General features: G+C 33.6%; 1 protein-coding gene across 1 annotated transcript in view; it reads left to right on the top strand.

Annotated features, from left to right (window-relative positions):
- The first annotated feature begins 758 nt into the window (after window positions 1-758).
- Window positions 759-16,345, top strand: part of LOC129220002 (PHD finger protein 12-like) — a 77,753-nt gene continuing 62,166 nt past the window's right edge. The window contains exons 1-2 of the mRNA XM_054854328.1: window positions 759-888; window positions 993-1,174. Coding sequence (XP_054710303.1) covers window positions 841-888; window positions 993-1,174 — 230 coding nt within the window. The 5' untranslated portion in view covers window positions 759-840. The remainder of the gene's footprint in view (window positions 889-992; window positions 1,175-16,345) is intronic.

Raw genomic sequence — 16,345 nt, 5'->3', positions numbered from 1 at the left:
CTATAGCGAAAGCCGTCTCCGGGTTGCATCCATATCCTACACACACGCGCACAGCTACACACATACACACATACACATACACACACACGCATGCATACAGACGCCTACACATACACACAAATACACACAACTGCCCACACATTCATGCCTGCACACAGACACAAACACATATGCTTACATACACATACCCCGCCCCCACGCACACAAACACTCATACACACAACTACCCACACACTCATGACTGCACACAGACACGAACACACATGCCTACACACATACAAACACACACTCGTGATTAAAACATAATTTGAATTCTAGATGACAAAATTCAAATTAATTTTTTTTTTTTTTTAACTGAGTTGATTTTTGGGAGTTTTAAGTAGAAGACTATTCAAATCAATCAACGTTCCGCGATTACTCGACCCATGCATGTTCCTCGTTTCCCCCTAGCTTCCCCAAAGCCCCCTCTCCCTTCCTAGGCTACATCCTTTTCAGAGGACCATGGCCCATCATTTCCAAATAAAATATATTGCCTCCCTCCCACGACTTGTAAATTTTGAAATTTTTTTCTGGCCTGCCCTGTATTATTTTATTAATTTAAAATTAAAAGTTATGGGAAAACTTCCCAAAGTTTTTCTTATTACTCGTTTAAAATAGAGGAAAGGAGTGGCCTAGTAATCTTTTCTCTCTGATCTAGCTAACGCAATCGCTCCAAATGCAATGTAGTGTGCTATAAACTGCTATGTATTGTACCGAATTTTATTAAATAACTTATGCTTCCAGATTTTCTACATTGGTTTTAACGTATTTTTATTGAGCATTTATTACTTGCGGTGTGAAATGACGTCTGTTGAATATGATTTAGATACTTCTGGTGGCTTAATGCCGGTAAGAATCTTATGCTTTTCAAATGAGCTTCTACAAAAATGGCTTCGCTTATGACATTTCTATAGCTCAAAGAATATATCATGTATTTTATGAATATTTTGCAGCAAATTCAGCAGGCCATAGCACCACCTGTATTGGAAGATTCCTCTAAAAAGAAAAAGGAGCGTCAAGGAAGGTATCGACGTCCCGGAAGAACAATCAATCATGATTCCTGTGACAATTGCAAAGAAGGGGGTGATCTCATTTGCTGCGACCGATGCCCAGCTGCATTCCATCTGATGTGCCAGTAAGGAGTTTAAGCGTGAAACAATTCAGTATTATTCTAAAATTGCATAGATAAATAATAACATAAATTTGTCAGTTGTATGTAGTTGTACACAGGGTTGGAAAATATCATAATATTTTCAAAAATATCGAAAATATCCGATATTTTGATAGATATATCCGATATTTTCAACTAGCGCAAACTGAAGTCTTCAAAATAGTAAATGCATCCTCTAATCACTCTTTATTTTCTTATATTATAATTACAATATGTACACTTTTAATTATGGTTCCTTTCATTATTTATATCTAATATTTCATTTTACATTTCTATCAATTTTAATGGAGTTAATTTAGCATTAGATGTTTTACTCATTTTTCTTCTGTTAGCTACTTTTACAGCTAAATGACTCAGAAATAAAAAATATGCATTCATCCTTGCAGTCATAATACATTTTCTTTTTTCTGAGCAACCTTTAGTATTTGATTAGGCACTTTTAACATGATTTAAAACAAGTAAAAAAGGAATGTTACTTTGTTATATTAAAGATACATTAATACATCATAAAAAATATAGTACATAATTTTTTGGTTATTTTTAATAATAAATGAACAATATTACTATGATTAATATACTTTTTATATTGAAAGTACGGTAGTTAAGAAAATAAATATTGAAAATAACAAAATATCATGATATTTTCAAAATAAAATCGGATATATATCATGATATATATCGGCGAACTCTGGTTGTACATGACTGACACTACATTTTACGGTTGTAGCGTTGATGTGAAACGTTTATTTTAGTGCACAGCGCATGGGTTTGATGTTGTAATTTTGCACTTTTGTTATTGTTGCGGACCTTGAAGCATTATTTAAAATTTTTCTTGTTTTTTGCCAAATATGTTCTTCTATTCAGTGAAATATTTTGTTTCTTTGATGTCTTAAACGCATGCACGCAAAAAAGTAAGTTTCATTTCAACATTTAAAAGTGTATTAGCAAATTAATTATCTATAAAAATTCACATTTTAGTACCAGAGGTAGCCTTTATTCCACAAGGCATGTAAGTAATTTCCTCATGCAAGTGTACTCCTTAGAACTTTGAAATTCGTTTGTAAAAATGAGAGCTCTGAAAATCAAAGCATACAGGGTTGTTTGGTTTAAACCACGTTGGTTTAAACCATGGTTTATACCAATGGGTTTTTTTTTTTTTAAAACCATGCGGTTTTATTAAAAAATGTTTTTTTTTTAAAAAGCCAAAAAAAAAAATCCATTTTACAGGTTTACATTGATTTCCCCACACATATTGAAAAATGTAAAATTCCATTTATGCTAAGTTCCTAGCTAAGTTGCAGAGATAAATACTAAAATTGCAAAGTTGCTTCTTCAAAATGTATTACAAGCTTTAATCAAAAAAAAATATTAATATATTTTTTATTTCATATGTGTGCCATAAAGCAGATTTCAGTCAACTTCCATCATTATGCTTAATTTGCATGATTAGTTAAGATTTACTAAGGATTGAATCTTTTATTGTAGATGCAATCCATTATATTGCTCACTCCTGTTGTTTTTACTTTCTTCTATATCTAATATATAGAAGGAAGTATTGGATTCGTGCAAATTTTCGAATTTCGAATTTTGACGGATTCGAACGTTTTGAGGTGTGCTGAGTCCATTTCGACTATTTTTGGAAAATGTCTGTCTGTCTGTGTGTGTGTATGTGTGTCACGTCTGTGTGTGACCAGTTTTTTGTGGCCACTCTACAGCAAAAACTACCGCATGAAATTGAACGAATTTTGGTACACATATGTGCCCCTATGTGAACTTGTGCCCATTGGTTTTTGGCGCGAATTCCTCCAAGGGGGGTGGAGCAATGGGACGTTTTTTGAGTTACGCGTGCTTGCTATTCCTCAGGAAGCAACTGGCGGAATCAAACAAAATTTGGTCCATATGTTGCCATCAACAGGAACAGGTGCTGATTCAATTTTGGTGCCAATAACTCAAACGGGGGTTGAGGTATAGAACGTTTTTTGTCGTCAATTGTGACTGCTGTATCTCAAGAAATAATGAACGGAATGAAAGAAACATTTATCGGCAAGTAGCCCTTAGTGGGTGTAAGAGCTGATTTTATTTTGGTGTCAACAGCTAAAAAGGGGGGGTAGCGCAATCACCCGTTCTTTTTTTTTGCATTGTGAGTGCCCTATCTCAAGAAGTAATGCTACGTTCTGGTTGAAATTTGGAATATATGTTAATCCATATGTAAACAGGCTTTGGTTCAATTTTGACGCCAATCGCTATAAGATGTTATGATTTTTTTTTTTTTGCGAATAAAAATAGCTTTATTAATGCAACAATAAGAAAGATAAATCGTAATAGATTGTCGTCTGCGTATTTCTCGTGATTTTAATTGTATGGAAATGATCGGAAATATTATCTCAATGATTTAAAATTTTTAACTGTTGCCATCTTATGTTTATTAACAAATAAAATATTTATAATTAATTCAAGCAAGGCTTTTAAAATAACTTTCAATTTTCGCTCTTTTGCAATAATTCAGACATTGGGATGGTCGTCTAGTTTATGTTCACTCTAGAAAAAAAAAGGTCAGGGTGCTGGTCTTTGAAAGGGGCACTATTTATTATGAAAAGGGCACTATTTCAACGTGGTCTTCCCCCATCCAAGACCAATGATGCACCTCTCAAAAAGTACTGACCCCCCCCCCCCAAAAAAAAACAAAGAAAAATAACATCTTAAAACACCTTGCGAAAATTTCATCCATTCCTCTGTACCATGAGCACACCCCCCCTCTGGGGCTTGCACAGTGGGGAGGGGAGAAGGGACACCTGTTGGTCGGGGCCTGATCCTCAAGGGGGTCCAATATTTTTTAAACTGGGTGAAATTTCGAGGCTAACATGGAGGGGGACACGAAAAACCATTTGTGATGGGCCCCAAAACTTCTGTGCACCCCCCTGCTTCCCCCCCTCCTGATTGCCACCATTGACTTCAGTATTGAATATCATTCCTTCCAGAAAATGCACTTGTCTTTAGGGTTAGATTGAATCCCCCCCCCCTCCCCAAATGCCAACTAAGCATTATCCAAACTCCGTAGGAACATTTAGCTAATGCTGAATCATTGCTTTGGGTGCGTTTCAACACTTTTCAGGCCATAATTATAACTACTTTTCCTATAAGAATACAAAATTCTAGACACTTCAAAGTCCTTTGAATTTCAATGTAAGATGAACAGTATTTAATTACGGATCCCCCCTTCCTATCTAAAAATTGCCTAGTAATCTGCATTATGCCATTAAGTATTTTAGTAGACATCAAAATCATGATGAATGTAAATTTAACTTTTTAAAAAATATTATACTTCAAACTGAATAATTATTAAAATACTGTGTGCAGGGCTTCAAAAATACAGTCGTAGCAAGGTGCAAAACAAAAAAGGCTTTATTTGAATGCCTAGTGTCAGACTTGACACAACTTCATGACACAAATGTATTTGCAGATGTATGCGCTACCCAACCAGCTGGGCCAATCCAAGATTTTAGTTCACTGATAATTTTTATGAAAATTTAATACATCAGCATTTTATTTTTGTGATTTTTTTTTAAAGCAATGTTATAGTTTTTTCCATATAAAAAAAAGAAACAGTGAAAGATCATTAGTTGGAAAAAGCACTTGTATGTCCATTTCAAACGTTCTTTTTCTTTGGGGGGGGGGGGACTAAAAATTCAAGATAACAGAAAAATACCCTTGTATTTTGGTTCAGTAGGCTTTGTACTGTGTACTACTTAGAAAACAATTAGAAAGTTCACCAATCAGAAACAGATGCAGAAAAAGATTGCTTCACAATCACTAGCAATGCGCCAAAATTAACTAAGCCTAATTTCCACGTGCAAATGAAAAACGGACACAAAGGGCTGAAGCGCTAAGAAAATGGCCTATTCATACGATGTTTATTGCTCAATTCAACATTCTATTTCAAAAATTTTTTTCATTTTGGTGAAGGTGCCGTTTTTGTTACATTATTTTCGTTAATCTTCCGATTTTGCAAGTGCGATTTCGGGGAAGGGATAATTATAAATGAGGTAAAATCGACCTGTATTGGACCTTAAATTAACTAGAACAGTAAATTAGTTTTGAAACGATAAATTCGCAAACTTTATTTCATTTTTTTCCCCTTTTTTTTCAGAATTTTCGCGGTTAATTTAACGGCCTTCGCGGGTCACGTTTGGCCCGCGATCCGTAGGTTGTGCATTCCTTGGACTCTAAGGAATTCAAGCACTATATGTTAGCTTTCAAAACTTTATCAATCACTTCAAAATAAACACTTTTTCCAAACCCTTTACAAGGATTATCAAGAGCATACGAACCCTCCGCTTCTGTTCTCTTTTGCAGGAAAAAAGAAAAAGAACAGCCTGAAATATTTCAGTAAACTTCATATTTTTTTGGCCGCCATCATCGTCAAGAACCGTGTATTTTCAAATCAAGAACCGTTTGTGTTTGCACTCGAACTTTTCGGATAAGAAATGGAGCAGTTCATCAGCATCTGTTCTTGTCTGACAAGTAGTACCCCTTCCACTTTTCCTGGAACTGGCACTAGACCTCAAGATTCAGAAAATTTTCAAGTGGCCAATGGCCACTAGACTCAAAAAATTTGGTGGCCACCAGTTTTACCGGGTTTCAAAAACAGCACTCTAGTACAAGAATGGGGGGGGGGGGGGATATCAATTTGTATTTTTTGAAACAAATATTATGAAATTGATGCTAAAGGAATGCTAACAAGAAATATAAATTATATTAATCGTGGAAATATGAGAGGCATTGGGTGAAGGTTGGGAGCTCCTGAAACAAATGCTGCATTCCACCCATTTTTAAGTTTCATAAGAAAAAAAAAAATCATTAAACCAAAAATAAAGTAGTGTACACAAACAGTACCATGGTCTCACAGTGAAAAAAAAAAGGATTTCCCATAAAAACAACAACAAATTCCTTTAAAATCCTTTTGTAAATCATTGCAAACGCCACGGCAGTAAAAATCAACATGCACCTTTCAGGTAACTCGTTTAATGAAAAGAATTAACTGTAAGAAAATTAGCACGAAGGAAATAAAAAAAATATTGGATAAACATATGATTTGAATTTTTTCAATAAATAAGATTATTATTATTATTATTTTTTTTGGCATAAAAATAATTAACTACAAATCAGGGTTAGGTTTTAGACTGTTCAAAACCGGTTTAGGTTAGGACAGGTGGTTTTTACCGTCCAAAGCTGTCTAAAACTGTCCAAAAGTGTCTGAAACTGTCCAAAACTATGCTAAAGCTAAAGGGGTGTAATCTAATCAACTCGTATTTACTGCAATATTCGCAATGTATAAATATAGATATTAATCAGGTTTAATTAATGGTATTTAATAAAAAAATTTCTCAAAAATGTTCATTTAAAAAATATTTTACTTAAAAAAATTGCTAATAGCTATTGCGTAAAAACATCCTTATGTAACAGTTGGCAGAGTTATCAAAGGAAATTCACAACACTACCAAGACAACTAATGTCAGTTCCATTTATAACACAAAGGAATGTTATTAAATGTGCAATATTTAGGAAAAAGAAAAAAAAAGCTTTTTTTTTTAAAATGGTTTTTGCAAATAAGTTTTACATGATGTTTTAACAAAATTTATTTTTTAAATTATAGATTAAAGAACAAGAAATTGATGACTACACTTATGTTATAGAACCTGTGTTAGTCCTTTTTTAGTTCATATTTTTAATATAATACATTCTGTAACTACAAAAAATTGTAATTTATTGCATTTAAGTCAATTATTGCACTACATTTTGAAATCTTTCCTTTGCACACTTGCATAAATGTCGAAAAATTTGGTTTATGGAGGCAAAAAAACTCCTGCATACAAATTGAAATTTTCAATGAAAAATTTAATTTTTACTTAACTATACTAAAATCAGCTGCATGAGTAAGTTACATGTAGTATATTTATACTTGAATGTTCACATTAAATAAATATATTTTACAGTCAAAAAATAATTTCGACACATTTTGTTCTGTTTTTGATATTTTCCCACAAAATATAGTTTCTCAAAAATAGTTTTGGACACTTTTGGGCTCAAGGGGTTTGAACAGGATGGTAAAAACCTTGCCAAACCTGCTTTCATTTGCACACATGCATAAACGTAGGGAAATTTGGTTACTATTATCAAAATAAATAAACTCATGCATGCAAATTGAAATTTTAATACATAATTCAACTTCTATGTAACTAGATTAAAATCATCTGCATAAATAAGTTGAATGTTCTCATTGAATTAATGTTCAATATAAAACATTTTATTATTTATTTTTGATGTTTTTTCACAGAATACGTTTTTTCTAAAAATAGAGTTTTGGGCACTTTCGGACAGTTTTGGACACAAGGGTTTTGAACAGGACGGTAAAAACCAGGGTTTTTACCATAGTGTCCAAAACCTTGCCAACCCTGCTACAAATCTAATCCAGTAATATACAATTTGGCATTTACCAAGAATACATTTCCGAAAAAACCCCCTTCTTTTTTGCATTATTTGAACTAAAAGTATGACCAAACATGGCGACTACGTTCCACACGCAGCGTCTCCATGTTAGGATGACTAAGAAGGGAAAACGATCAAAGGACTGGCTTTGGCTTATATTTTAATTTGATGCGATGGAAGATTAAAAAATTACAACAGTTATTCGAATAAATATAGAAACTAGCCCCCGTTGTTTAAACGATTTTCAATGGAACGTATTCCTAATCGATCGCGAGTATTAGCGTTCACATCACAGCAGAAATATAAGATATGGTTTATAGAAATATAGTAAAGTAGTTTTTTTTCTTTCTATTTTTAATAATGTATAGGATTTTTAATGAAATACAGGATTTATGGGACAACATGGAACATTGTTTATGGCAAAGAATGTTAAAACGGGGGGGGGGGGGGGGCTTTTTGCGGTTAAAAACAAGTTGCTTTTTCATAGCATTAAATTAAATAATTTGTGTCTTCCTATTTTGACGATTTTCAGAATAAAGGCTGTTTGAGTTAATTGGGAATCAAATAGGATCGGAACTACCCTTCGAGGGTTTATGTAAAAAAAAAGCATACAATATAGTTTTTTTTTTTTTTTCACTTTTGAAGAGCCAAAATTTGCATAATATTTTCATACTTTCAGAACAAGATTTAAAGCAAAACATAAAACTGTTTTAAAAAAAGAATTTGAAAAAAGTAATAGAGGGTTCATACACTTTTGGTTAAAAAAAAATTCCCTGACTTTTTCAGGTTTTCCAGGTTATTTTTTAGAAAATTCCAGGTTACTCGCTTCAAACAAAATTAGGTTAAGTAACAATATTTTCAAAATAGTCAAAATTGTTCAAAGCAGCAATGCGTAAGAACTGAAACTTTTCCACTTGCAACAATAATAATATAAAAAAAAACTTGGATTAAAAAAAAACTGTCACAATTTAAGGTTTTTTTTAAAAAACATTTTGTTCAAAATTGTTTTCATTTGTTTACTATATGTTTAAAACAAAGTACTTTCAACTTATTTTAGCATTTCTTTGATGCCACATGTCATGCATATTCGCGTTTTGCTGTAATCGGCAGCAATCTTTTTCCGCTTTTGGTTTACGATTCTTCTTTTTATTTCCTTCTTAGTATGTAACACAAAACATATTGAGCAAAGTACAAAGAAATATGATTAACTTGTTGAATCGATGGGCATACCATATAATGCATTCTAACAAAAGTCAATATCCGTCAATCATAGGCCAATGCCAATAATCAGTTTTTTTTCCCCTTTTGCATATAAAGGATGCTTGCATTAAAATTAAAAATTTTCTTTTTTGTACAGTTGCTTTCAATAGACATTGAGATAAACATCTAATTATGTTTTTGTAAATTTTTGTCTACTTCCATCTCGCAAACGACCAAATATGGCGACTAAGTAAAAAATTTAAGATAATGAGTAAATTTTTGAATTTGTAGCATAAAAGTAGTTATAAATAATAATTAATCCTTAAAAAACTACAATTAAGACAAAATAGTCAGTTTTTAGCACATAAGCGTCTAAATCAATTAGAATTTAAAAAAATGTTCTGGAGATAAAATTTCGCATTTTTCCAGAAAATAATTACGAATTACCCGGAAATAAAAGCACATTTTCCGTTGTTATCAATAGTTTGCATTGCAATAAACATCCAATGCCATTTTCGGAAACTTAGGTACGTAAAAAGTCTTGTGTACTGCCATCTTGGGAATGACCAAATATGGCGGCTACGACAAAAATTAAGAAATAATTTTTTGAATTTGTAGCATGAAAACAATTTAAAAATAATAAATCTTCGTGAAACTACAATTCAGTTGAAACGTTTTTAGCACATTTGCGTCCAAGGTAATGAAAATAAGATTAAGTTTTAAGAACAAAATTTATTTCTCAAGAAAATTAGATATTTAAAATAAAATTAAAAAAAAAAAAAGTTGCAGCACATTTTGCGTTGTTTTCATTAGTTTGCAGTTAAAGAAAACATCCGATTCTGCTTTGTTTTTGGAAACTTAGGCATTTAATGATTGTGTCTACTTCCATTTTATGAATGACCAAAAATGGCGACTACGTTTCATTCGTAGCTGAAAAGACTTTTCGATTAAACGATTTTCCCAATTGACACTATCATCCGCAGGCTTGTGCTTTGGATGCAGGAAAATGTTCTTCTCCCGTTAAATTTGCATAATTCCTGTTCACCCTAGGATTTTTTTTCTTTGGAACTATTGAGGGGCAAAAATGGCGTCCGTGGAAGTTTTTTTTTTTTTGGGGGGGGGGGGGGCTCCTTTTTTATTTTATTGCCAGCGTCATTTTGCCTCAAAACTTTTACTTTTTTTTTTTCAGGAAACATTGATAAAAACGAAGATTAGAACTCAAGGTACAAAAATCAATGGGGGGAAAAAAAAAATTGTGGCAAAATTTGAAATTTCCCTGACAATTAAAGTTTTCCCGGAGAGTACGAACCCTGTTTAATAACCGTATTTTCCTGCGTATCATCCGCGAGCGGTTTATAATCTGCAGGTTCTAAAATGAGCCTGAAGAAAAAAAAGCTTCGTATAATCGGAGGCAATGTATAATACGATGTTAAAGAATCAAGTTTCAATTTAATATACCATTTGAGCAACTAAACTAAAAACGTGAAAAGGTAATTACTTTGAAGGCATAATCAAAATTAATCTGAAATATAATCTAAAATATAATGATTTCTTCTTGAAATCATGATTATAGTACGCTAATTACTTGAAAAACAAAGAGTCAAGACAAAGGAGCAAACGCTCTAATCTTGTGCAAATGGCTTCCTAATTAACTGTATTCTGCTTATTTTACATGGCCTGAATCGCGTAAGAGGAACATTCAAGCAACGTAAAATAAACAACATACAGGCAGGCAGTGAGAAAGAACATGCAAGCTTTGTAAAATAAACAACATTCAGTCGGAGTCAAGTCTCTATCGGTGAATCCATATTGTACTGAAGCATCTGTGAAGTGGTGTGGAATTCTTTTCTTGGGATTTAAAATAAAAATAACCCCCCAAAAAAGTTGGCGACTGTAGAAATTTTTTGGGGTCACCAATTTTGAAAACTGAGTCGCCACGTGGCGAGTGGCGACCGTAAATCTTGACCTTTAACTGGCGCCCCCTGGTCCAAGGGCGGATCCAGAAACTTCTCGGGGGGGGGGGGGGGGGATAGATTTTTATTTTTTACCCATATATATGTGTATATATATATATATATATATATATATATATATATACGTATATATATATATATATATGTATGTATGTATGTATGTATGTGTGTGTGTGTGGTGTTCAAACATATAATTAAGCACAAGTTAATACAATAATACTTATTACTTAAAATAAACTTTGGAGATGCAATATGATCGGTATCAAAAAGGTGAACTCATGTGCACATTACATTATTTTGGTACAAAATAAATGCAGCTCTGACATCAGCATACATTTTCAACACAGAACCGAGAACCACAATGAACATTGGGCGTTTTTAATAGAGAAACATGAAGCAAGATGCATATTTATTATTAGGTGGTTTTTTACATTTTATTTTATTTTTATTTTCAGTTTTTAACAGTATTTCCTTTTGTAATCCAGTTATCAAAGTAAGAATTGAAATTGAAGATGTGGTAGATAGATGTCGAATATGTTTTTTTGAATGAAAATATTAACTTCAGATTGTCATTTGGAAACCTTATGTTTGTATCTAATTATATGCAAGTTATACTACTAGAAGTGCAAGGCATATCAAGAAGTGGACCATCATCCCTGTGACCCCTAAGAGGAATATTTTGTTTTCCGAGAAAAATAATTGTTTCAATCATTGGCTTTAAACGCTGTCGGTTTTCTGTAACCTGTTTTAATCTTTCAGAATTTAACATATTTTGCACTTCTTTTTCAAGATTTTCATAAGATTGTATGAAATCTTTTGCAGCTTGCACTGCATTTCTGTGGTAATTGGTTTTTTTGGTGCAATTCTAAATGACCGTCTGTCCTCTAAGTTTCGAAAAGGATACTAGAGCAGAACGAACAAGCATCTGAGGCTTAGCTTGGAATTTCGCAGCCCCCACTTTAACTGGTGCAAAAAGGATACAATATTTACATAATAAACCTTTCTTTTCATGCAAATACACCAACCATGGGTAATCCTTTAAATGTGACTGATTAATGTACCATTTCTCAATTTTGCCACTTTTATTGTGCTCTGAGTAGGGAAACTTAAACCCTTTTGGTGGTTTTAAAAGGATTGTCTAACAGTTCTTTTCTGCGTCTTTCAGATAAAGACATTTCATTTATATATAGTCCTAAACAAGGCCGTAGCCAGGAATTTTTTTCGGGGGGGGGGGGGGGGTTCAAAGTGAACGAAATTAATCTGTGAAAAGACAGAGTTGTACAAAAGGTTACTATGTCTTTTGACACAATGGGATCATAGGCTGCTCGTACGGGAGAAGAGGAGGGTGCTGTTAGTATTCACTTTTAAAAATGGTGGGGGGGGGGGGGGGGCTTGCCCCATTTTTTTTTTTTTTTTTTGAGTGATAAATTAATGGTCCGTTGAAAAACGATATTTTGCTGGGTAGGCTAATTTATTTTCCGAAAATAAAAACTTAAAAATTTCAGAAGTTTTTTTTTTTTTCTCATGGCATTGCACATGCACAAGTATAGAACTTTTAATTGGAATTGAGATTTCTATGGTGGTCATCCGACCTGTTTTTTTGAAGCTTTTAATCCGAGTTGAATGGTTCAAGCTTGTTAAAATTCAGAGAGTCGAGTGGTAACGAACACGACCTTTTGCGAAAACCTTTATAACTGGAGAAAAAAAGGGAAAGGGAAAAACACACACACGTTTTCTTCTCCCTCCTTCTTTTCACCATAAACCAGAAGGGCATGAAAGGGCAGTTATTGGTTCGTGCAAGGATGGGAGTGGGAGGGACAGAACGTGTCTGTATCATCGTCATGCTTTTTTTAGCAAAGCTCTGGACATCACCCCCTGCTGTTTTTATCTTGGCGAGATCCTTGTGACCCTCTATTGTGACCGACAAAGGAGCATGAAGGAGTGGGAAGATAAGGAAGGCACCTTAGAGGGCGAGAAATTTAGTGCCAAATACAATGAAACTTCTGTAAAGCGACCACCCTCCGTTCTGTGAAAAAGCAGTTAAGTGAGGTGGTCGCTCAAAGTAGTCAACTTAAAAATCGTCAAAAATTTTTTCCCAAAAATGGTACTGTAATTTTGTTAATTTTATAAAATAAAGAAACATGAAAAGCATATGCTTTTTTCTAAATACATAAAGGTGACGGTGTTTCTTTGTTTCTTTGTACCCCATGGCCAGAGGACCCCATAGCACCTACAGCGCTGAAACTTGGCACAAAATTCGAATTTACCCTGGGGGGGCTGCACCTCGAAGCCCGAATTCTACATTTCGAATTAGTTATTTTCTAATTAAATAATTAAGCTAAAAATTCACATGTTTCGCCAAATTGGTAGTTAAAAAACTCCCCCCACCCCTTAACATTATATATAGTTGGAAAGGGTTTTTTTTCCTGAACAAAAAAGTGTTTGTTCCATTTCTCTCACTTAATTAGAACCGGAGATATAAGCAATTCTAATTGAGCCAATTTTCAAGACTTCTCTTTCGGGAAAAAGCTATAACACTAGATCCACTTTCCAGACAAACTTCAAGTATACCACTAGGTTCGTTTTCCAGACAATTTTCAATTACTTCCTTTTTAAACATTTTGGGGGAAGTTGTCTTTGTTGCTTATGAATATTTTACAGTTATTACTCTGGGTTAAATTCGCTGTGCGTGCGTTAATTGAATTATTTTTTAATTAGATAGTCGCTTGGTAAATTTGGCGATGAATTATGGAGTTACGGAACTATTTTACCCTTGAAAACTACAGTAAATGCTATTTTAATGTTTTTTTTTAATTTGACAAAATATTTTTAATTGCAAACGATTGTATTTAGGTTTTCAAAGGGTGTTTACGTATTTTAGTTAAAGAATATGATTTTTGACATCAAAAGTGAGGGGAGGGGGTGATTTTTTCTTATTCTAGAAGTATGTTTTCCCCTCTTTTCTCAAATGATCGCTTTTGCATAGATAAATTCTTTTCATACAGGGTACGGGAATGATAGCTAATTAATCGGAGTTTGCTTCACGCGCTAACAACTAGGGTTACGGTAGCGTGGTTGCTGGCCGATTTTGGCAATAAACTTTGCTATTGTGGAATAATTTTAAATTTGAAAGATACTATTTTATGTCTTTTTTGTTTATTTAATAAAGCATTTAAAATTGCAGAAATAACCACTTCACTTGCTAAAGGGTTTTTAAGAAACTCTAAATCTAATTTTAATGTTTTGGAAAATAGTTTTAAATTCTATGGAAACTTGAATAGGTTTTTTTTTAAAAGTGGGTGCGCATTTTAGTTAAAAATGATAATTTCATATAGCGGAGGGGGGGGGGGTGTCATTTATTTTATTCAACGGACTTCCCTTTTAGCACGGGCATCGCCGTGGGGGTACTGCTAGTTATTTATATTTATCATTAAAGTTCCACTAAATGGAATATTTTTTGTCCTAGCAACTTTAAACCACACCAATAGAGCATCATTGACTTCTGGAAATTTTTCCATTCTACTTCTCTTCCTTCACACCTCGAAATTTGAAAGTTTCCCATTCTTTCCGAATTTGAATTTTGTTTTTCAAAATTTTATTAATTTGCATTTTTCTACAACCAAAAACATCTGCCAACTTCCTTTCTGAACTATCTTTTTCATAAGACTCTATAACATCTATCCGCTGCTCTAACATTAAAGTAACTCGCTTATTCGACATGTTTTAGCACCGGCATACACAAGACTAGTCACAGAAATGAACAACAGACATTCCTCATACATGCTCCTTAAATTCACACCAAACCAATGGCGGATTTACTGGGGGCAATCGCTCCCTCCATGCATAGGCGGATTTAGGTCGAAATATTTGGGGGGTGCAACAATAACAGTGATCTGGGGAAGGGGGGGGGGGGTATTCCCGGAATAACAAGGCAGTGGCGAAATCAGAAAATTTTAAGGCGGGACCCACTTTTTAATCTAAAAAACGCAATGTAAATCATATTTGGTAAGATTAGGGGATGGGCAATTCTTAACATTTCAAACTACAGAAAAAGTCTTAAACGAAAGTTGATATTAGAAGCAATGGATGAATCAGGCTACTGGTTTGGAATGGGATTCACGCCCCCAGAAAAAATTTGAAATAGTAGTTTTGGAAACGCAGTTTTACAGTTCTTGGTGATATTTTAAGGGCAAGAAAGGTACGTGTGGCTCTAAAGCTATTTTTAGAAATTTTAGTCTTATATATTAGAAATATTAGTCTGTGATTATAGTCCATATTTATAGTTTGGGTTAGGAATGAGACTCACAGACTGTCTCCAATCGATTTTTTGAAAAGCAGATAGAAATACGTAACCCCTTCCCCACGCTACCTCTTTAACTTTTCATAATTGAAGTTCCAAAAATACTACGGAGGACAATTTTTGCTGCTGTTACCGGACGGGATGTTCTGGAGCTCTCCCCTGTAAAATTTTCGAAAATGAAGTTCTTCTGCAATACTCCATGGTATTAAAAAAAAAGGATTCTTCCACTTAAATATTTCGAAATAGTAGTTTTCAAAACCAAAGTATTAACACTCTTCAATGATATTAGAGAAAGGGGGTCGGAGGCCCTTGTTCGAATATTTTCCAAAATTGAAGTCTTAAACACATGAGTGTGAGACCATATTTGGTAACGTTAGGGCCACTGCAGTTTTTCAAAACTGAAGCTCCAAAAACGCAATTTTAAACGATTTTCGATGCATTTAGGTGGTTAAAAGATCTTTCTTGGAAATTTTGCGAAAGTGAAGCCCAAGAAACGAAATTTGAGGTACTTTGTAACAATTTTGTCTGAAGAAAGGGCTTTGGAGAAGAAAATTTTTTAGGACTAATTGGAAAAATGAAAACGAAATAGAAAAAATGAAGAAAAAAAAAGGGAGGGGGGAGATATGAAACAAAGAGGATTGTACCAGGAGGGGGGGGGAGGCACATGATTCGCCGCCAATAATCTGAAGCTGTTGAAAAATTTAAATGTCAATATTTCTTTTTGAAAGAGAAATTAAGATTTTTTCCCAACATTCTTTTTTTTTCGTAAAATAACTGCGTTTTCCCCAAATGAGATCTTTTCTTCTCTTCAAAAATAAAGAATATATTTTTCAAACATCTACTCAGCATTTTGTGGGGAGGGTCACCAGTCTTGTGCCCTTTTCCCCCTGGATGCACCACTGCAGCAAAATTTCCGGGAGTCCTCCTTCAAAAATTTTTGAAAATTCATCTTAAAAATGTTGGTTTTCGGTTGATTTCGGTGTAGATTTTATTGATAAAGTTTCTAGCAATAGCCATGTTTTTTTTTTTTTTTTTTTTTTTTGCACTTTATTAGCCATTGTTGTTTCAAAATTGAAGAATTGGTATTGGTATACGAATAAATACCCAATTACAGAACATACAATTACTATACGAATGTACAGTAATTAATCACGAATGTACAGTAATTAGTTTATA

This window comes from Uloborus diversus, chromosome 4 (assembly GCF_026930045.1).
Source record: "Uloborus diversus isolate 005 chromosome 4, Udiv.v.3.1, whole genome shotgun sequence".
Classification (NCBI taxonomy): Eukaryota; Metazoa; Arthropoda; class Arachnida; order Araneae; family Uloboridae; genus Uloborus; species Uloborus diversus.
The sequence above is the reverse complement of the archived record's forward strand: the minus strand, read 5'-3'. Positions and strand labels throughout refer to the sequence as shown.